The sequence below is a fragment of the Agelaius tricolor genome, unplaced genomic scaffold, assembly GCF_023055355.1.
Source record: "Agelaius tricolor isolate 1412-34295 unplaced genomic scaffold, bAgeTri1.0.p SCAF_14, whole genome shotgun sequence".
NCBI lineage: Eukaryota > Metazoa > Chordata > Aves > Passeriformes > Icteridae > Agelaius > Agelaius tricolor.
The window spans coordinates 17,049,003-17,068,684 of record NW_027269274.1 but is presented as its reverse complement, the minus strand read 5'-3'; the positions used below and the strand labels follow the sequence as shown (position 1 = coordinate 17,068,684).

General features: G+C 66.2%; 3 protein-coding genes across 8 annotated transcripts; 1 reads left to right on the top strand and 2 right to left on the bottom strand.

Annotated features, from left to right (window-relative positions):
- Nucleotides 1–1,166: 1,166 nt before the first annotated feature.
- CDHR4 (cadherin related family member 4) lies at nt 1,167–7,220 on the bottom strand. Of its 4 annotated transcripts, none has more exons than XM_071439979.1 (20): nt 7,124–7,220; nt 6,714–6,734; nt 6,383–6,579; nt 6,148–6,310; nt 5,982–6,067; nt 5,771–5,866; nt 5,231–5,334; nt 5,022–5,158; nt 4,785–4,950; nt 4,546–4,696; nt 4,170–4,272; nt 3,761–3,976; nt 3,544–3,692; nt 3,312–3,459; nt 3,036–3,238; nt 2,817–2,956; nt 2,703–2,738; nt 1,656–1,722; nt 1,535–1,565; nt 1,167–1,410 (listed from the first exon to the last, which is right to left on the bottom strand). In XM_071439979.1, the coding sequence occupies exons 1-20, from the start codon at nt 7,173–7,175 to the stop codon at nt 1,355–1,357; spliced, it is 2,322 nt and encodes a 773-aa protein (XP_071296080.1). In that variant the 5' UTR covers nt 7,176–7,220; the 3' UTR covers nt 1,167–1,354. The 4 variants fall into 4 exon arrangements, with proteins under 4 accessions (XP_071296080.1, XP_071296082.1, XP_071296079.1 ...); XM_071439981.1 differs by having other exon boundaries at nt 3,544–3,683; XM_071439978.1 differs by lacking the exon at nt 7,124–7,220 and having other exon boundaries at nt 3,544–3,683; nt 6,714–6,951.
- Nucleotides 7,221–7,862: 642 nt separating this feature from the next.
- On the top strand, nt 7,863–10,331 carry INKA1 (inka box actin regulator 1). Its single transcript, XM_071439984.1, has 2 exons — nt 7,863–8,049; nt 9,389–10,331. Exons 1-2 carry the CDS (start codon nt 8,011–8,013, stop codon nt 10,256–10,258), a joined length of 909 nt encoding a protein of 302 aa, XP_071296085.1. The 5' UTR covers nt 7,863–8,010; the 3' UTR covers nt 10,259–10,331.
- On the bottom strand, nt 10,307–19,212 carry UBA7 (ubiquitin like modifier activating enzyme 7). Of its 3 annotated transcripts, XM_071439974.1 has the most exons (24): nt 18,594–19,212; nt 18,324–18,489; nt 17,456–17,590; nt 17,282–17,388; nt 17,006–17,096; nt 16,755–16,896; nt 16,553–16,650; nt 16,300–16,446; nt 16,062–16,220; nt 15,788–15,895; nt 15,628–15,708; nt 15,388–15,543; nt 15,124–15,289; nt 14,850–15,046; nt 14,557–14,621; nt 14,225–14,399; nt 14,037–14,111; nt 13,489–13,678; nt 13,221–13,330; nt 13,047–13,133; nt 12,781–12,972; nt 11,046–11,147; nt 10,867–10,967; nt 10,307–10,579 (listed from the first exon to the last, which is right to left on the bottom strand). In XM_071439974.1, exons 1-24 carry the CDS (start codon nt 19,004–19,006, stop codon nt 10,453–10,455), a joined length of 3,390 nt encoding a protein of 1,129 aa, XP_071296075.1. In that variant the 5' UTR covers nt 19,007–19,212; the 3' UTR covers nt 10,307–10,452. The 3 variants fall into 3 exon arrangements, with proteins under 3 accessions (XP_071296075.1, XP_071296077.1, XP_071296078.1); XM_071439976.1 differs by lacking the exon at nt 11,046–11,147; XM_071439977.1 differs by lacking the exons at nt 10,307–10,579; nt 10,867–10,967; nt 11,046–11,147; nt 12,781–12,972 and having other exon boundaries at nt 13,476–13,678.
- Nucleotides 19,213–19,682: the final 470 nt, after the last annotated feature.

Here is a 19,682-nt window from a genome sequence, read left to right as displayed (position 1 = left end):
CCCCTTCGCCCTGCGCGCCAGTCCGCACCTGCGTCCCGCCCCACGGGGGCCCTCTCGGACGCTGATAGGTCAAACTTGTTGTCACTCAAGTGCAAAGCCGCCCCGCCCTCTCCCGAGCGCGGACGGCAGCGCACGTTAGGCACACGTGACGCCCGCCAGAGCCCCGCCCCCTCGCTGGCAGCGCCGTCTGATTGGCTGCTCGCGGAGAAGGGGGGGCGCTTGGCCAATGGGCGCGGCCCGCGGCTCCGCGCCCCGGACCGCGCTCCCCGGTCAGAACCCCTGCCCGGCCGCTCTGCACCCCGTGTTCCGCGGTACAAACTCACACCCGGCCGTCCCGCGCTCCCACACTCAGAGCTCCCCGCCCCGAGCCCCCGGGGCCGCTCCGAGCGGGGTCTCGCCAATGGGACACGCTCACGCGCCACTCCTGTACCGCAAAGGGTTAAATTCCCGGACGGTCACGGTTCCAGTGGGTTCAGGGCAAAACGGGACCCTCAGGCAAAGTCACACAGGTGACCCCTCTCACTGTGAAATTTCACGGCTGGCCCCTGTTCCCCTTAGTCACCTACTCCCCAAATTAGTCTCTTCCCTCTTATCCCGCCAGTGCTTCATTTCCCCGGGAGCTGCCAGGGAGGCGTCCCGCGGCGCGCTCCTTTGAAATTCAAATGACCGCTTTCCCACCTCCCGCTGACTGACGCCTTCAAAGCCTCCCGCCGCTCCCAGCTCCTCCTGCGGCGTCCCTCTCACCTGCACCCACGCTAATTCACTTTTCCTCCCAATTATCAACCCATCCCCTCTGCCCACCAGCTGCTCATCCCACCCGTTTGCGCCTGCGAGTGCTGTAACAAAGCAGAGCTTGAGGGGGACACGGGACTCAGGGCAAAAGTGGCTCAAAATTACCCGTGGCTAAGTTTTCTCGCCCCCGATAACCTCCCTGGGGACTGCCCCGGCTGGGTCACATCCAGAGGCTACAGAGATGCTTCTGTGACCGAAGCAGGCTTGGCCGAAGCTCTCATAACCTTTTCCGCAGTGCCAAGCCAGCTGCCAATCCTTGTCCTGGGTCACGGCACCCACATGGCTGACGAGACAGTGCTAATGACCAGCGCAGCAGGACAGCCACAGCAGCACTGCCCTGCACCGGGACCCCCTGAGGCAATCACAGCCGCCTGTGCAATCTCTGACACATTTATTAGCTCTGCACCGGCTGAGGTGGCTCAGGGTGTGGCTGCAGCCCGTGTGCAGCAGGTTTGGCCACAAAGGATGGGTCTCCTCCGCGGGGCTGTACCAGCTGTGTGCCAGTGCCCGGTGCTCTGCCCAGCACTGCCCCCGTGGAGCTGTGGGGCACAAGGAGCCCCCTTCAGATCCAGCGCCGAGCCCCGGTCACGCTGTTGAAGAGATAATCCCTGCCGGTGCCTGGGATGGAGGCAGCACTCAGTCACTGCCCTGTGGGCCCGGTCCCCATCCCTGCTGTCCCCAGACTCCTCTGCCCTGGGGGACACAACCTCAGGCTGTTGGGGCTGTGGGACAGGGCACTCACGTGGGTCCTGAGCATGGCCATCGAACTGCCCCTGTGGGGAGGAGACAGGAGAGGCTGCTGAGGGCCACAGGGTTCTTCTGCCTCCCTGGCAGGGCACCCACCCTCGCTGCCACACACTTACTGGGCTGCTGGCGTGTGGGTGTCCCCGTTCCTCCTTGTTCCTGCCATGCTCCATCGCATCCCAGGAGCTGCAGAAGGAAGAGGGGAAGGGAGGGAATGCTGCCAGTGATGGGCTGTGGCCTCAGCCCCAAGAGAGGCTGCTGGGAGACACTTGCCAGCCAGGTTTTGCCCTGCCAGCTGCACCCTGTTAAGCCCATCATCCGCCTACCTGATTGTCCCCTGGCACAGGAGGGGATGGACTGTGACAGGGCTGTGCTCCCCCAAGCACCACCACCTTTCACGAGTGCCTGAGCACCAAGCAGGTCTGTCACCACATCCTCTTGTTTCCCCACGTGCTGGCATGCACCACTCTTGTGCTTGGAGGATGCTGTGCTGGGGCAGCTGCCAGGGGGCTAACCCTGGGTCTTCTCCATTGCATGGTCACTACACTCCCAGTGTCACCAAGCACTGTGTCCCCAACCTTGCCAATGCACCTGGATCCAGCTATGCATCACCTCGGGGCAGTTATGCCACTGGAGGTGACTGTTATCCTGCCATGGGCTTGCACGTCCCCTCCTTGCTGTGCAGACACTTGGCACAGGCTGCTCTAGCATCTGCCCAGGCTCTGTCCTCTGTCACCTGTCACCATCACTGATCCTCCAGGGGTTATGCAGCCTGCCCAGCTCTTCCCTGGGAGCTTTCCCTGAAAAATGGGGCTCACCCCTGCGAAACAGGGGCTCCCCTGGTGAGCTGCAGTGACCTCAGCTCTGGTGCCAGGACCCAGCCTTGCAGTAGTCATTGGCACCAGCACTGTGCCATCCCACCCTGTCCACTGCAGAGTTTGTGCCCTAACCTGGCCATCAACATGGTCTACTGGCCAAATTGTTCTCTCTGCTTCCATAGCCCCCATCAGGGCTGCACCCTTGCCCTGGGAGAGATGGGTCCCTGGAACAGCAAGCCATGGCCAAATGCAGGGAATATTAAACATACCCTGTGTGCTGCGTCTCCCTGGCTACCTGCAAGGACAATACAACCACCAATGTGACCACCCTGGCCATCCAGCACTCACCTCTTGGCCAGGAACAGCTTGCCAGGGGCCCGGTTGCTGTGGGAGGAGCAGAAGGCAGCTGTGAACCCTCAGCCTTGCTCACTGAGCCGTGCCGTGAGGAGGGCTGGGGCTCACCTGCACAGCAGCTTCCGGGCCGTGCAGCCCAGGGTGGCCAGCAGCAGGACACCAGAGAGGGTCAGCACAGCCACAAACCAGGCTGGCGGGTGCCACACCGCCTCCGTCTGCAGGACAACCAGCGGCTCCTTCTGCAGAGTCTGTGGAGGCGGGGGTGAGGGGCCATGGGAGGGTGCTCCAAGGGACCCCAGAGCTCCTCCCGGCCACGGCTCTGCTCACCGTGCGCTGAGTGGTGGTGCTGGCTGGCACCGGGGTGCTCCGGGGGGTGACGTGCACCACCAGTGCCACCAGGCTGCTGCGGCGGCGGCCACCAGAGCCACCCCACACCTCCACCAGCAGGACAAAGGGCTGGGGCTCAGCTCGGTCACCGGGCAGGTAGACAAGGGTGTTCCCCTCCAGCCGAAAGCACCCATCCTCATTGCCTGGACAAGAGGGTCTGCTCAGTGTCACACCACGGCGAGGGCTGGTTTGTGCCGTGCCTTGGCTGCTCCTCACCTCCAACAATGGTGTAGGTCAGCAGGGCGCTGTCGGGGCTGCCGTGGCACAGCAGGCGGGTGACAGGCTGGCGGCTGCCCGGGGACCCGGCCGTGATCCGCAGCTCCTGCACCTCGGGGATGCACTCCGGCAGCTGGTCCGGCACAGCCTGTCGGGAGCAGGGGGAAGCGGTGGGGTAGGCACCCCCAGTCCTCACCCCCACCACAGCCCACCCAGCGGGCTGCCCTCACACCTGCAGGCGCACAGACACATCGCACAGACGGCTCTGCCTCTTCCTCGGGTCCAGGTCATTGTGGGTGTCCGTCAGCCGCACCACCAGCCTGTAGCTCTTGTGCTGCTGCGAGTCCAGGGGTCCCACCACGCGGATCTCGCCTGTGGGAGCTGGGAGCTGCTGGGAGCCGGTGGGGCCATGGGTGTGGCGGGGACTGGGAAAGGGGCTGGGGGCTCACCTGTGTGCCTGTCGATAGAGAAGGGCTGTGCGGGGCCAGGCCCCCCCTCCAGGCTGTACTCCAGGCTCTCCTGGGGGTAGTCACGGTCAGTGCCAGCCACACGCCCCACGAGGCTGCCAAAAGCTGCTGTCTCTGGCACAGTGAAGGTGGCACTGCTGGGGCACACTGGTCTGAATTCGTTGACAGGTGTCACCGTCACAAGCACAGGCACACGGGCTGTGTGGCACACAGCTGCTCAGCCAGGCTGGCACCCCCGCACAGCCTGTGCTGGGCTGGGTGACATGGGGACAGAGGCACCACCTCTGGGGTGGGCATCTCTGGGGCAGCAGGGAAGGGATGTTTCCTCCGTGATCTGCTGGTTTGGGGATTGGGAAAGGTGTTTTCCCACCCTAGGGACATGGGCACTCACTGCTCTGTCGGGGCTGCCCTCCCACTGTCACCACAATGGTGGCTGTGAACTGGAAGCCCAGAGCAGCCATGGCCTCCGAGTCATAGTCCAGGGTGGTGTTGACCTGCCAAGCCAGGAGGGGAGACTCAGGCTGAGCTGAGGCACTCTGCAAAGCTCAGATGCTCTGCAAAGCCAGAGTGTCCCACAAAGCCAGGGTGTCCCACAAAGCTGCGATGCCAGGGGAGAAGGAGGGAGCAAGTGAGGAGAACAAGCAGGCCTTGGGGAGCAGGGAGCCCTGACCCAGAACCTGGCATGACAGCACATGTCACAGGGTCCCATTGTCACTTTGGGGTCTGGGCCTGCTGTCCACCTGGGCACTGCCCATGGCCCCACTCACCTTCAGCTGTGGCCCCTCCATGCAGAAGTGGGAGAGGGAGGAGGGAGGCCCCTCGAGAACATAGTGCAGACACCCATCAGTGCTGGTGGAGCTGGTGCACCTCAGTGTCACCAACGTGCTGCCAGGGGACATGGTTTCAGGCACCTGGGACCTGTGGCGGGGCAGTCAGCAGCTCAGCCTCTGTCCCATGTCCTGGGTTTGGCAGAGACTCCATGCACCCGCTCCCCCCTGAACCATACACGAAGATGGCTGGGACACATCTCGGTGCCAGGCGGTCTGTCCCCTGCACGGTGACATTGACCGTGGCGGTGGCGTGGTCGTGTGGGTGCAGCGCGTTGTAAGCCTGGATGAGGAGGTGGGCACGGATCGCCTGTAGCCGCCGGATGCTGCGGATCTCCCCTGTCACTGCAGGAAGAGCCATGGCCTCACACTGGGCACAGGGACAGGGACAGGGTGATCCCTGCTGCCGTGCTCACCCTCGTCAATGGCGAAGAGCACAGGAGCCACAGGAGCGAGGATGGCATAGCGGACATTGTCACCTCTGGCATGGACCTGTGTGACCACCTCCCCAGGGCCAATGCCTTCTGTCACTGTCACAGCCCGGTGTGGCTCACTGCAGGCAAGGTGGGCATTGTGGCACGGCCCGGTGCCACCAGCACCCCCCTCCTGGCCCAGCCCCACTCACGGGAAGGTGACGCAGGGACGGCGTGATGGCAGCACCTCCACCCTTAGAGCCCTGCTGCAGTTGTGCCCGTGACGATCCATCACCTCAATGTCCAACAGGAACGTCTGTGGGCCAGCACCGGGGCAGCTGTGGGACAGCCCTGGGTGGCACCAACAATGGGGATGGGGATGGGGATTGGGATGGGGAGGGGGACAGGAATAGCAATGGGATGGGAACAGAAACAGGAACAGAGATAAAGGAGAGAGGGCAAGAGATGAGAATGGGGCTTGGAGTAGGAACAGAGGCGGGAAGAGGTGTGGAGATGGAGATAAGTATGAGCTGGAGACTAGAATGGGCAGGAATACAGACAGGGATGAGGATATGGACAGGACTTGAGATGCGGAAGGGGATGGGGACAGGGCTGGAGCACTTGTGGGTCCAGGGGGAGACAGGGGCCTAATGGGCAGAGCAAGATGTGGAGGGAGAGCTGTGGCCAGGGAGGGGTTAAGTCCCAGTGGACTGAGAGGTGGCTGTGACCAGCCTGGGGCTGCTGGTGCCCACCTGGGTGTCCTTGCTGGGATCAAAACCATTGTCAGGTGCCAGCACCAGGCCCTGGCGGGTGAGCGTGAGTGGTGTGTTGCGGTTTCGGAGCCTGAACTGCAGAAAGGAGGGTGATGGGAACCCCTGTCCCACTCCTCTATATCCGGGGTTCAGCTGTCCCCAAGGCTTCTCCCTTCTGTGGGGGTGTGGCCCCCAGGGAGCTGCCACTCACCGTCAGCCCACCCAGTGGCTGTGGCAGCACCACGTACAGGGGCGTCCGGGGCGCCACATTTGCCAGCACCTGCACCACATCACCCTCTGGAGCAGAGCACAGCTGTGAGAGCTTGGTGCTGGCTGGCACCCACAGCCCCCACTGCCCTGTGCCCCCCTGTTCCCACCTGTGCTGGCAAAGAGGGTCTCACAGCGCAGCATGTGGCCTGCTGTCACCCGGACAAAGAGCCGCTCCTCCACCTCATCCTCACCAGGACAAGCAGCCCGCAGGATCAATGTGTACTGGTTCACCCGGCGGGCATCGAGCTCTGCGCCAGCACGCAGTGTCACCTGCCATGGGGACACAGGCACTCAGCAGGGCGCCTGCCAGCTCCTGCCCCACTCCCCATTCCCCAGCCACACCTCTGCCCAGAACATGGTGGCATCTGTGGGGTCAGAGCTGATGGCGATGGAGTTGAAGGGGTGCTCGTGCTCGATGCTGTCCAGGGTGACATTGGGACTGCTGCTTGAGTTGCTGCAGGACACGGTCACCTCAGTGACACGGGTGCCTGGCACTGTGTCCTCACTCAGGGTCACCACACGTGGCAGGTCAGGCAGGACTGGTGGAAGACCCCAGGGACCACTGATGGCTCATCCAGCTGTACTTACGGAGCTCTGCTCCTGCACCCAAGCACCAATGCAGGCACAGCGTTCCCTGGCAGACACAGCTGGGTCCAAAGCACCCTGCTCTTACCTGTTGCTCTGACAAAAGTCCCTGCAAAGAGGAGAGTGTCACCACAGCCTGCCAGGTGTGCCCTGGCAATACCCTGGGGAGGCCCCAGAATTCCCTCTGTGAGATGCTCTGATGAAACCCCACTGGTGTCTGGATATGCCACAGTGATGCCCAAAAGAAATCCCAGTAACATCCTGGAAATGCTGAGGACCCCTGAGGACACCCGGGAATGCCCTGAGCACATGCTCGTGTGATGCCCCCTCCCCGCCTCAACCCAGCCAGGCAGCTGCCAACCCCTCTGCCCATCCTGGGGTCAGCCCCAGGAATGTGGGAGCAACCGAGGAGAGCCTCTTCCCTGTTGCCTTCCTCTCAGTCATCCACCCACGATCTGGCAAAGGGTGCCCCGAACACTGTGATCTTGAAGCACCTACCCGGGGCACAGAGGCTGAGGAGGAGGAAGGTGAGGTGTCCGTGCATGCCCATGGCTCGCTGGGTGTTTGGGACAAGCTGCAGCCGGTTGCCAGGGCTGCTGGGCACCACCCCAGCCCGGCGTCATGCCGTCCATCCCCACCCGTGGTGGCCGGCCCGGCCAGGGGAGGGACAGGGCACGGCTCCAGTGCCCCCGGCTCTGCACGCCGCCGCTCCCAGCCCCTCGCCACTCGCAGCTCCGTGGGGTTTGGCTGCCACCCCACGCTGCTTCACCACGCGGCACGCTCGGGAACCGGGAAAATTAGCTGGGAGGTAATTTTTGGCCGTGTTCTCGTTCATTTGCAAACCAGTGCCGCTTCTCCCGGGATCCCCATTAAGCGTTATTAGTTCCCAATTAACGGGCACCGCGGCCCGGGTCACTCTTCCCTTCCCGCCTCCAGTGCCCGGCCCGGCTCTGGCAGCCCGGTGGCGTGGGGTGCCGACGGGGGATGCCTCCGCCGGGGCTCTGTACCGGGGCTGCCCTCCTTCCCTGCGGGGCATACCGAGCTGCGGGACGCCCGGTGCCCGCGGTGCCGCCGGCCGGGACACGGATCCCGCCTGGCCCGGCGGTGCCCGGGTGGTGCCCGGCGCGGGGCCCCGGGGCGGCGGGGAGGGGTCCGTGGGCGGGGCGGGGCCCCGGGGCGGCGGTGCCGGTGCGGGCCGGGCTCACGTTACGGCGGCCCCATTGGCCGGGGCGGGGCGGGGCGGGGCCGCCGGGCAGCGCCGGGAGGCGGCGGGCACGGCCGGGCGCTCCGTCCGCTGTCGCTGCTGCAGCTGCTGCTGCTCCGCCACCGGTACCGGCGGCTCTGGGAGCGGGGCCGGGAGCGGCGCCGGGGGAGCAGGACCGGGCATGCACAACGCCCGCCCAGACGAGCTCGGCGCCGACCGGGTGAGTGCCGCCGCGGGCACCGGGAGGGAACGGGACGGGACCACCGCGCCCGCGCCCCGCCGCCCCGGGACTGCGGGATTCCGTGACGTCCGGGCGCTGCCGGTGACATCAAGGCCGTGACATTACAGGCGAGGCCAAAGGCGGCGCGGGGGACGTGTGTGCCCGGTGGGACCCTGGTGGTGCGGGGACACTGGTGGCCAGCGGGCACGGCGTCCAGCTGTCAAGGTGCCAGCGGCACCGTCCCCCCGGAGCTGCCACCCTGCCACCCACCTGGGCTGCCCCGAGGGACGGCGGTGACAGGGTGGCCCTTCGGCTCTCCTGGGCCTGCCACATGCTTACCCAGCACCTCACAACCGGCTGCCCCAGTGTTCCCGGCCAGCGGCAGGACTGGGCGGCTCGAAGTGGTGGCACATTGCCACTACGGCTGGATGAGAGGGTCCCAGCCAGCGGGAAGGGGGACAGGGATTTGCACGGGGACGCGGAGAGGGACAAGGATAGTCCTGCCAGCAGCTGTGTCAGGGCCAGCCAGAGAGGACAGAATTATCGGTCCTGGAAGCAATCCCTCCTGCACACTCAGCTTCCCGCGACTCCAGCGCGGAAAGGAAAGCGGACGTAACACCCTGCTTTTGGGTTCAGACAATAGGAATTCAAGAGCGAGGAGCGGCCCGGCTGCGGGAGCCAGCAGTCCCTTCCAGCGCCCGCCCGGCCGTGCTCCGTTCAGCCCTGGCTGCCTTGGTCTCCTGTAATTCCCGGCCTTTGGGGGGTCCCGGCCTTGGGCGCAGGCCTGGCTGCACCCTGACGTCACCTGGGGTGTCCCCAGCTGGAGGGCACGGGGTGGGTGGGTGGCCCTGCCAAGGCGCGGGGGCAGAGCCCCACCCCAGCACCCGCGGGTGCCCCGGGGCTGCCGCTGGCCCCGTGCCACGAGTGGGGCTCTGCCGGAGGGGTGCCCCGGCTGCCTCCCCGCCGAGAAGGGGGCACTCGAGGGGCTGTCGGGGGGGCAGTGCAGCGCCCGCTCCTACGTGCCGTGGCCCTCTGTCATTTCCCGCAGGCACGGCCGGGGCTGGGTGCCTGCTTGCTCACCCGACAAGCCGCTGCACGCCGGCCGGCTCCGCGCAGGAGCCGCAGGAAAGCGGGGCCCGGGGCTGGAGGCAAGCCGGGACCTGCGGCCCGCTCTCCGCACCCTGCCGCACGCCCATTGCGCCAGCGAAGCCCCCACCAGCCGGGGCGGGGGGGCGCGGGGTGCCGAGCAGGGTGGGATGGGGATGGCGGGGTGCCGAGGAGGGTGGGATGGGATGGAGATGGCGGTGCTGGCCATGAGCTGATCTCCCTTTCCCTGCAGTGGTGCCGGCGGGACGCGGGCCCGACGCCGCGGGCGCACATGCGCGGCACGCGGCAGACACCGCAGCACCCCGGGAGGGCCACGGGGCCGGCCCCCCGTGCCCCGCGCCCCGGCTCGGCGGCGGACTCGGCCTGCAGCCTGGATCCCGGTGGCGAGGAGGAGGAGGGGGGCGGCCCGGCCGCTCGCTCCCCCCCGGCCAGCGAGCGCAGCCTGGAGTTCGACTCGGGCTACTCGGAGGCGTCGGGGGGCACGTGGAGGGAAGAGGAGGCGCCCGTGCGGCGCCGGCATCTGCTGCCCTGCCAACGGGCACACCGGCTCTCCGCCGGCCCCGCCGCCCCGCCGCCCGTCCCCGCCCGCCGTGTCCGCCCCAAATCCACCTCGGATGCCTGCCTGGAGCAGTGGCGGGCCCTGGAGCCCGCCGACACGCAGGACTGGACTGTAGCGCTGCTGTCGCAGAGCCGGAACCGGCAGCCTCTGGTGCTGGGCGACAACTGCTTCGCTGACCTGGTGGAGAACTGGATGGACCTGCCCGAGGTGGGCGCCGAACCGCGTCGCCGGGCCCCCGCCGAGCCCTCCCGCCGGCTGGCCAAGCCCCCCGCCTTCCTGCTCAGCCTCTCGGGCAACGTGCGCCGCAAGCTGGCCAACATGGCCCGGCCCCGGGGGACCGACGGTGCCCGGCCGGGGGGCCGCGATGCCACCAAGCGTTTCTCCTGCCCGCTGGGGCTGGGGGGACAGCCCAAGGGCGCCTGCTTCCACCAGTCCCACAGCAACATCGCCCAGCTGGCCACGGACTTCCACCGCTTCACCGCCTTGATGAACAGCCGCAGCCGCCAGCCCATCATCTGCAACGACGTTATCGGCTACATTTAGCCCGGCTGCTGCGGCGGCCCGCACCCCCACCCTGTAAATAAACCCCCGTTTTATACGGTCTGGGTGCCGCAGCGTTTATCAAAGGGAGTGCCTGTGCCCCGACTCCTGGCCGGGGCAAGCAGGGGGGTTTTGCAAGGAGGGCTATTGCAGCCTGCAGCTTTTATTGCATGGGGCAGGAGAAGCTGGCCCCTTGCTCAAGGTAGGGAGCACAGGAGAGGGGGACGGCTATCTTCAGCCTCAGCATCCTCTCCCTCGCACATATACAGCAGCTCCAGGTCCTGCTGCTGCGGCATCCTGGCATCCTCCAAGCTCTCGGATAACCTGTAGCAGAAAAAGGGGGTTTTGGGGACACTGGCTTGTCCCCCAAGGCTGGCTGAGTGCTCCAGGGGTGCCTTGGGCCCCTCAGGGGTGTCTGGCCAGGCTGGTGGGATGCAGGGGCCGGCAGCAAGGGGCCGGGCAGGGGTCCCGCCACGGGAAGTGCTGCCGGCAGGATGTTTATCCAGCAGCCAGCTGGGAGCTGCACTGCAGCTGGAGTGGCTCAGGATTGAGGCAGTGGGGGCTGGAAGCCCCCCCCGGGTCAAGATTGGGCCCTGGAGCCCTGGACCTACCTCTGTGCCTGCTGCCGGGCCCGGGTCTCTGCATCTGCCTTGCTGTCATAGAGCATGGTGTCACCACACAGGAGCATGGTCACGGTCCAGCCATGTGTCCTCTGCAAGATTCGGGTGTCAGGATCTGGCCCTGCATCTCCCAGGGTGACCTGACTGAGCGCTGGCAGCGCTGGGCTCACCTGCAGCCAGTCCAGCACCTCCTGCACCGTCATGGCCTGCCCATCTGCGCTGACTGCCCGCAGCTCCAGCCGGTCCCAGCAGCTCCACTCCCGCCCGCCATACTGCCAGGGGGTGGCAGCCAGCACTGGCACCCCAGATCCTGCCTGACCAGCCCCATGGGGCAGGGACTGGTGCAGCACAAGGGCTGGGGGACACCAGGGCAGGCAAATGGGCAGGGTGATGGGGGCACCATGGCAGTGCAGGGGCAGGGGGGGGACACAACTATCCCCCCAGCACTGCTGGGGTCCACTTAAGGGTCAGTGTCAGTGTGGGGCCGGCACTGCCCCTAGCCCCGGGCCAGGACAGCGCACAAAAGGCCATTGAGGCATTGGCCAGGCCCACACAATCATCTCTTCTCATGCCTGTGGCCCCACGACCCCTGCTCCGGCCCAAGGAGGCCGGTGTGGTGCCAAGCCCGGGGCCGTCTGGCAGGGCTGCTCGGCCATCTGCCCTCTCTGCAGGCAGCGCCAGCACTGCCCGCCTGGCCCCAGCCCCACTCGGGAGGGGTGCTCACACCTGGTCACTCTCCCTCCTGCTTTCTGTTGCCTTCTCACCTCCGCCTTCTGCTGCCTGCACTTATCCCACTGGTGCAGAGAAGGGCTTAACCCCATCCTCACCGGGGCAGCAACTGCTCGGCACAAAGGGAAAGCCATGGCCTAGCCCTCCACCACCAAAGTGCATCGCTCTGACCCTGGGAAACATATTCCTCTGGACAAGGCTGGCTCCCAGCATGGGCTCCCCAGGTCCCCATGGGGACATAGGTCACACCAAGCAGGCCTTGGGGACATGTGTTCCCACCACAGCCAAGCAGCCGGGTGTGAAATGTCACACCAGCTGTCCTCGCCCTGGCACATGGAGGTGTTGGGTGCTGCTGCAGGGACCTGAGGGCATGGCCAGACCCAGCAGCATCCTCCATCCAGGGATGATGCCAACCCAGGGACACTGCAGCCAGGATGGCACAGGGCTGGGCATGGGGTTTGAGGGAGCCGTGGGGCAGCCATCAGCCCGAAGTGGTGCTGGAGCCGGCACAAGGCAGTGGAGTCGCCTCCCTCCCTCCCTCCCCCTCTTCCTGCCCCCGGCCCTGGGCCCCCCGGGCCAATCTGGTTCCAATCGGCGCTTCCTGCCGTGCCGGAAGGGCTGCCTTGCCTCGCACGCCATAAACCCCCAGACAAAGGGGCCTCTATAGCCCAGACGGTCCCAATCTGGGCCTGCCCCCACCCCCGCCCTCCCTCCCTGGTTCCCCACCGCCGGGACCCCCGGCCCCGCTCCCCCGGGCGGCCCTTCCCGGCCCGGTGCCAGCTGCTCTCTGCCTGCCACAGCTGGTTTCCATAAGCCAGATGAGTGCGGCTGCAGCGGCTCCCACCCTGGCTGTGGGGCTCAGCGTGGGGCCTGCCATGGGGCAGTGGGGCTGCCTCAGCCCCATGGGCACCCCAGAGCATCACAGCACCCCAATGGGACAGTGGCAATGTCTCAGTGCTGGGGGGGCAGCCAGGGGAAGGAGCTGGTTCCTCACTGCCTGGCAGCATTCCCAACCCACTGCAGCACCCAGATCCATTTCTGGAGTGCTATGGACAGGGCTGCCCTTGCTGCGTGGCCACCTCCTTTCCCCTGGCTCCCCCTGATATTATCCCACAGCAGATGCCACTGGCCCCTGGGTGTCCCCCACCTGCACTTTCCCAGGGAAGAGGGTCCTACCTGGTAGGTGGAGGCTGGCAGGGGCTGCACACGGAGCAGCAGGCAGGCAGACAGGCTGATGTTGCTGTTGCGGTAGCAGCTGAGCTCCTGGCACCCCCACACCAGCTTGTAGAGCTCCAGGCATGCCAGCCCAGCCACGGCTGCCGTGGTGGTGATGATGGCGGGCACGATCCGCCCAGCAATCCGCTTGCTCTGAGGACAGGAGGGTGTCACCGACTGCCCCACACAGGACAGGGACTCCTGACCCCACAGACTGCCCCTCTCACCGTCAGCCAGTTGGCAGGGGAGATGCCATAGTTCTCTGCACGCAGGTTGGATGCTGCTGTGATAAAGTCTATGTGGACCTCACTGTCCTGTGGGGAAGAGTGGGGGGACATCTGCATCCCATGGAGACATCAACCCCTCCAGGCTGAGCAGGGCCACCTGCCTGGCTCTGCTACCTTCTCAAAGTGGACAGGCTCCATCAAGGGTGCTTGTGTGTCCTCATCTCCCAGCAGTTCCTGTCTCCACTGCACCAGGTCCTGGGTAAGCTTTGTCAGCTGTCTGTGATCTGGGGGCACAGGGACACCTGGCACGATACTCCTGCTCTGTGGCACTGCTGGGGTGCCCCCACCTTGGCCTGGGTCATCTTGGGTGCTGGAGCAGGGACAAGAAGCCACAGCCCCACCACCACAAGGCTGGGCCCAGGAACATACCTGGGAACCTCACCTGTGGGAACTTGTGCCTCCTCTGTGGGTTCCTCTGTGAGGGGGATCTGGAGCCCCTCCTGGGGTGCAAAGGGTGGCAGGACCACATCACGGAGGATGGCCCGGATGGCCACCCGGTCACTGCATGGTGGCACCCTGTGCACTTGGGCAAAGAGGTGGGCAGCAGCCAGGACATAATCCAGGTGGGTGTCCTGCAAAGTAGAACAGGGGTGGGTGGCCATGGGGTGCCTTGCTGGAGTGGTCCCACATAGCCAAGGGCTGCCAGCACTGCCCTGAGCTGGTAGAACTGCCTAGCTTTGCCCCAGAGTGGAGGTGGAGGAGCCTCTCCTCCTCCTCTGGCCACAGAGCACGTGCAAGCTGTCCCCTGCAGTGCCCTCACTGAGGGGACAGGGACAGACCCAGCCCAGGACCTGGTAGCCCTGCACAGGCTGTGGCAGACATAGCACAACTACAGTTCAGTATTCCCAGTATGCCCAGCACAGGCTTGGCTCCCCCTCTGCCCATACCATACCCACGTGAGACCCCACAGCTCTCCCTCCCTGCACTCACATTGTCAGGGTTGAATGTCAGCGGATGGGGACAGCTCCTGTCCCCTGCCCAGAAGGGGACACCCGGGCTGGTTTCCTGGCACAGGGAGAGAAGAGTCAGGCCCAGCAGTGTGTGCCCCTGGCTGCAGTGAGGTGGCTGCTGGAGGGACGGGCGTGCAGGGGGTGCCAGCCCCGTGCTGCTGGGCTCACATGCTCCGGGGGGTAGATGTGCAGCAGCTGGGCGATGGCATCGTGGTAGCAGCGCTGCCAGCGCCGCCGTGCCCAGCGCACGCAGTCCCGCCAGTCCTGCGGCCGCTCCCGCAGGCTCTCCCACACCTGCTCCAGAACCTTCCCGGGCAGCTGCTGCTCCAGGAAAGCTGGGTCCCTGCAAAATCAGGCAGCTGCTGGTGCTGGCCCAAGAGCAATCCTGTGAGACATCTGGGTGGGATGTGGCAGTCTGGCACCCTCTCCCCATTCCCAGCAGTGCCCTGGCAGAGCTGGAAACTCCTCTCCCAGTGTCATTACCCCTAAAGCCCACTCACTCCATGAACTGGTTGACTTGTTCTGCAGGTAGCTGGAAAAGCCCCTCAAACTCATCACGGGCCCACTGTGGAGGAGAAACTGGTGTCGAGCACTGGAACCTCCCCCCTTATGCCCCCAAGCCCAGGGGGAGGGGGAGGCTCTGGCAGGGCCAGCAGCAGTACTCAGGCTGCCAGCAGGAAGCAGCTGGGGCCATATCCTGCCCATGGCTCACCACTGGAGGGGACAAGGGGAAGGAAGACAAAAGTGCCGGTGCCTCCTCGCTGGGTGCTGTGGCTGGGGCAGCTCAGCCTACCTGCAGTGTGTGCTGGATGGTGCGGGGGAAGTGCCACAGGGTACACATGGGGAAGGCGCCATCCCTGGGGGCGCTGGCTGGCCCCAGAGGCTCGGTCAGGGATGGTACCATGGCCAGCACGTTCCCCCGTGTCCCCTCCGTGCCCGAGTCCAGCAGTGGTGTGCGACAGCGGAGACAGCGTCTCTCCAAATAGGTGCCTGCAGGGAGCCAGGAGTGCTGGGGACCCAGGGAGCAGGTGCAGGGGCTTGGCCCCCTTGCCCTTCCTGGCACTCACGGGCCTCTATGGTGTCCAGGGCGCTGGCAACGCCATCCAGGTGCCGGAAGAAGTTGTCCTTGTAGAGCATCTCGGTAGCAGGTCCCACCTGGTTCTGGTGAGGGGTCACTCTGACATCAGGGTTCATGCGCTGCACGGCTGCTGCGGCCACCACCGACTTGGGCTCCTGCCAGGGCAGAGAAGGGGTGGGCAGCCCTAGAGAGCCTCTAGGACAGCCAGGATGCCCTTTGGGGGAAGCTCAGCCCCTGGCTCATGCTGCCTCACTGATATATCTGCTGAACGATAGAGAAACTGCCGATGGAGGTTGGAGAGGGCAACAGTGTCCATGTCAGTGACGATGAGCTCCCCATCCGGCCCCGCCGCCAGCCCCATCATGGCAAAATTTTTCAGCAGCTCGCAGCCGATGGCACCAGCTCCCACCTGTCAGGGCAGAGATGCTGCAGCTCCCTGCGTGCCAGCTGGATGCTCTGCAGCCTCCCAGTGCCACAGCCCCTCCCCACTCACCACCAGGTACTTCTGGTGACCCAGGTTCTCCTGGAAATTGGCCCCGAAGACGGCAATCTGGCCATCGTAGCGAGAGCCTCTCTGCCGGGACAAGGAGCTGTGTGAGCACAGCAGGCACGGCACCCCGGACAGCCGGGAGGGGCTGGACACGGGGTCTCACCGGGGCACAGTCCGCCTCTGTCAGCTGAGCAGCTCCCGCCAGCGCCAGGCACTCCAGGGCATCGAAGTACAACCACTGGTCCAGGGGCACGAACTTCCCCGTGACGGCCTGGGGCGAACAGCCCGTGGGCAGGGCAGGGCGCCAGCGGGGGCTCCCCTCACCCCGCCCCAGCCCTGCCGCCGGACCCGGCGTCCCCAGGCGGGCAGGAGGTGCCCTCTCGTGGCCACCAAGCGCCACCGGACAGCCGTGCCCGGCGGGACCCGGCCCCGCTCACCTTCAGCACCTCCTGGGCCGCCAGCGCCCCGACCACGGCGGCCACGGGGCACAGGTCCCCCGCGCTGACGGTGGCGAAGGCGCGCACGATGTCCTCGTCCAGGGGACCCTGCTGTGCCCCCAGGCTCCGCGCCAGCTCCAGCACCCGCTCGGCATCCGCCTGCGGGCAGAGGGGAGAGGCAGTGCCCGGCAGGGCGGGGCGGTTCGGCAGGGCCGGCAGGAGCAGGACAGGGACTCACGGGTGCCCTGGGCCGGGGCAGGCGGCCCCGCTCCCTGCGGAAAGCGTGGAGGGCCTGGAAGGCGGCGTGCAGGCTGAGGCTGCGGGGCAGATCCTCGGGACTGGCCACCTGGATTTTGGGCTCCTCCACTGCCTGGCACAGGGGCTTCTGCCAGCACAGCACCAGGGACTGGGTGAGTGCTTTCCTGGGGCCCAGCATGGCACAGCAGTACCCCAGTCTGGGTGGCAGCACTGTGGGGCCAAGAAGGACTCACATGGGAACACTGCTGGGGCTGTTGCACCTGTGAAACCAGACCCCCACAGCGGTAGGGCGAGAAGGAGCTGGTGTCACCGATCTCCAGCCTGAAGGCATCTGGGGACAAGAGGAGCACAGATGTCACGTCAAGGTCACTGCCAAGGACCCGTGAGTTCCTCAACCCTGAGCTAGGGCAGCCAGGATCCCCCTGGAGGTCTCACCGAGCACATGCACAGGGACAGGCTCCTGGCCGTTGAGCTCTGTCATCCCCTGCACGCCAGAAAATGTCACCAGGTCACCGTCGTGGAAGAGCTGGCCATGGCTGTTCTCTGTCCCCATGTGTGTCACCACTCCTGGGTTGCCCTGAGGAGGGGAAGGCTACATGAGTGTGGGGCACTGGACTAGGGTGGCATACAGCCAGTGGAGGAGGCAGCAATTTTGGGAGACCTGCAGGGGCTGCCCTCCCTCCTACCTGGGAGATGTGCTCCACAGCAGCAGACACTGGATCCCCTTCTGCTGGGTCATCAACGACAAAGTGCTCCCCGAAGTCACAGAACAGCTGCCTGGAGAGGACAGGCGGGGTTTGGCCAGAGGAAGTGCCCCACCAAGCTGCCCCAGCACTGCCATGTCCTGCCCAGGCTGAGCAGCCCTGCCAGGGGGCTACTGGGGACATGGGCTGCAGCGCAGGGCTGGGGCTCTGGGGACAAGGTGACCCACAGCCAGTGCAGGACCCCATGAGACCCCTTACCCTGCCAGCCCCTTGGTGTCAGCCACAATGAAGCAGATGCCCCGGGCATGGCAGAAGTCCCCGATGCGGAGCTGCTCCTCCAGCGGGGACTCAGTCAGCACCACCACCTGTGCCAGGTCTGTCAGTGAGCGCTGCCATGCCAGGGGTCCCCCCGGTGCTGGGATGCAGGCTCACCTGGAAGGAGGCCAGGAAGGCCTCTGACAGCTCCCCAGTGTGAGCCTCGACCACCACACGGGGGTTCAGCTCAGCCAGGGCCCGCTGGGATGCCTTGGCACGGTTCTGGCCCAGATCACTCTCTTCCAGGAGGAACTGCAGAGTAGACACATGGTGGGGCACCCTATGGCTCTGGGGTGCAGCTCACCACTGTGGGATGCTCCACAGGCCCTGTCTGCACTGGGGAGGCGGCCTCTGCTAAAGACCTTACCTGTGACAATGAAGGGCACCCTGTGCCTTACCAGCCTCCCCAGCTTGTGCCAGTTATTGGAAGCCCCTCACCCCAAACACATACCTGCAAACAGGGATTCTCCCAACTGCACCTGCACCAATCACTGTGACATACAGGCACATCCATACCTGTTACTGGGACTCCCACCTGAGTGTGCACCTGTACCAAGGTCCTTGTATGTACCTGTATATGTTATGGGTCCTTCCCATCCATTCCTGTGCCTATTACTGGGATTGCTGTCAGTACCCATTATTGGGGTTCCCCTCCATACTCCTATCTGGTACTTGGGACCCCTACATGAGTCTGTGCGTATTACCAGGACCCTTATCAGTACCTATACACATTATGGGGCCCCTCATCCATACGTGTACTCTGGGACCTGTGCCCATACCCATACTCGTTACTGGGACACCTGACTGTACCTCTGACTGTTACTGGGACCCCTGACTGTATGTATCTATTATCGCGATCCCCACCCATATCTGCACCCACTGCCGGCATTCTCACTAGTTCCTGTTATGAGATCCTCATCTGTACCTGTTACAGTGAACCTCACCCGTACCTGTCCCCAGGAGCCCCGCCCGGCCCCGCCGGTACCTGCTGGGTGCGGTCGGCGATGCAGGCAGCACCGCAGTCGTGCAGGACGACGCGCCCGGTCCCCGCCAGCACCAGCGCCGTCGCCACCTGCGCTCCGGTCCCGCGCAGCCCCGACACCAGCACCGCCGACCCGGGCAGCCGCCGGGCGCCGCCGCCCAGCACATACCTGCGGGTACCGGCGGGGGCCGTCAGTGGCGGCCGGCACCGCTGCACCGCGCCCTGCTCCGACCCTGTGGCGCTCCGGTGCCCGGTGCCGGTGCCCGCACTCACAGCTGCCGCGAGTACCGCGCTTCCTCTTCGCTTCCCGCCATGACGGCCCCACCCACCGACCGGGCCCGCCCCGGGGCGGAGCCTACCCGCAATGACCCTCCCCGACAGCGCAGGATGGCGGCGCGTACGGGGCAGGCCACGCCCCCAAACCGGGCCTCCGAGGCCACGCCCCACAGCACAGGCGGTACCGGGAGGCCCCGCCCCCGGGGTCCGCGCCGTGGCGGCGGCGAGGGCGGGCAGAGGCTCCGCCCCCTCGGCAGCCTCGCCCGGTACCCCGCGGCCATGGCGGCGGTGGCGGGCTGGCAGCCGCCGTGGCGGGCGCTGGCCGCGCTAGGCCGGGAGCTGGCGGCCGAGTGGGCGGCACAGGACGTGCGGGCCGCGCTGTGCCAGCTGCTGCTGCTCTGGCTGGGCATCAGCCTGCTGGGCGTCCGCCTGGCCTGGCGCGCCTACGGCGGGGCGGTGGCCGCGCTCTGCTACCGCACCGGCCCCTCCGGCCGCCGCTCCCCCGGCACCGCTCCCGGCGCCTCGCCCTCCCGGCCCCGCGCGCACTCCCTGTCCCCCGCCGGCCCGGCGGGACGCAACGGCGCCGCCGAGCGGCACTGCCCGCCCCGGTGAGTCCCGACCGCTACCGGGCCCAAAACCGCTGATTCCCCGCTGATCCCCCCGGGCCTGCCCGGCTTCCCTCCCCCGCGTCCGGCTAGCGCTCTCGGGGCGCAGCCCGGTGAGCGTCCCCGCAGCTGCACCCTGCACCAGTACAGCCAGTGACTGCTTGCCTGCCCGGTATGCTCCAGATGGGGCCTCTGCGACACCGGCCCTAGTCAGCCCCTCCAGCTGTGGCTTCTGACAAGTGTCCCCCAAGCTGTGCCCCCGACCTTTGAGGCCCCCACCCCGCCCAGCTGCACCCCAGAGCAGTATGGCCCAATAAAGGCCCCCAGGCCTGCCCACCCGCACGGTGCCTGCCCCAGTGCCCGGGTGCTGTGCCGGTGCTGCCCCAGCCGTGCTCATGCTGCCTCTCTCTTGCAGGGATGGCCCCGCGACAGAGCCCATGAAGACACACCGGGAGTGAGCAGCACCAGGACCGCCAGCTGG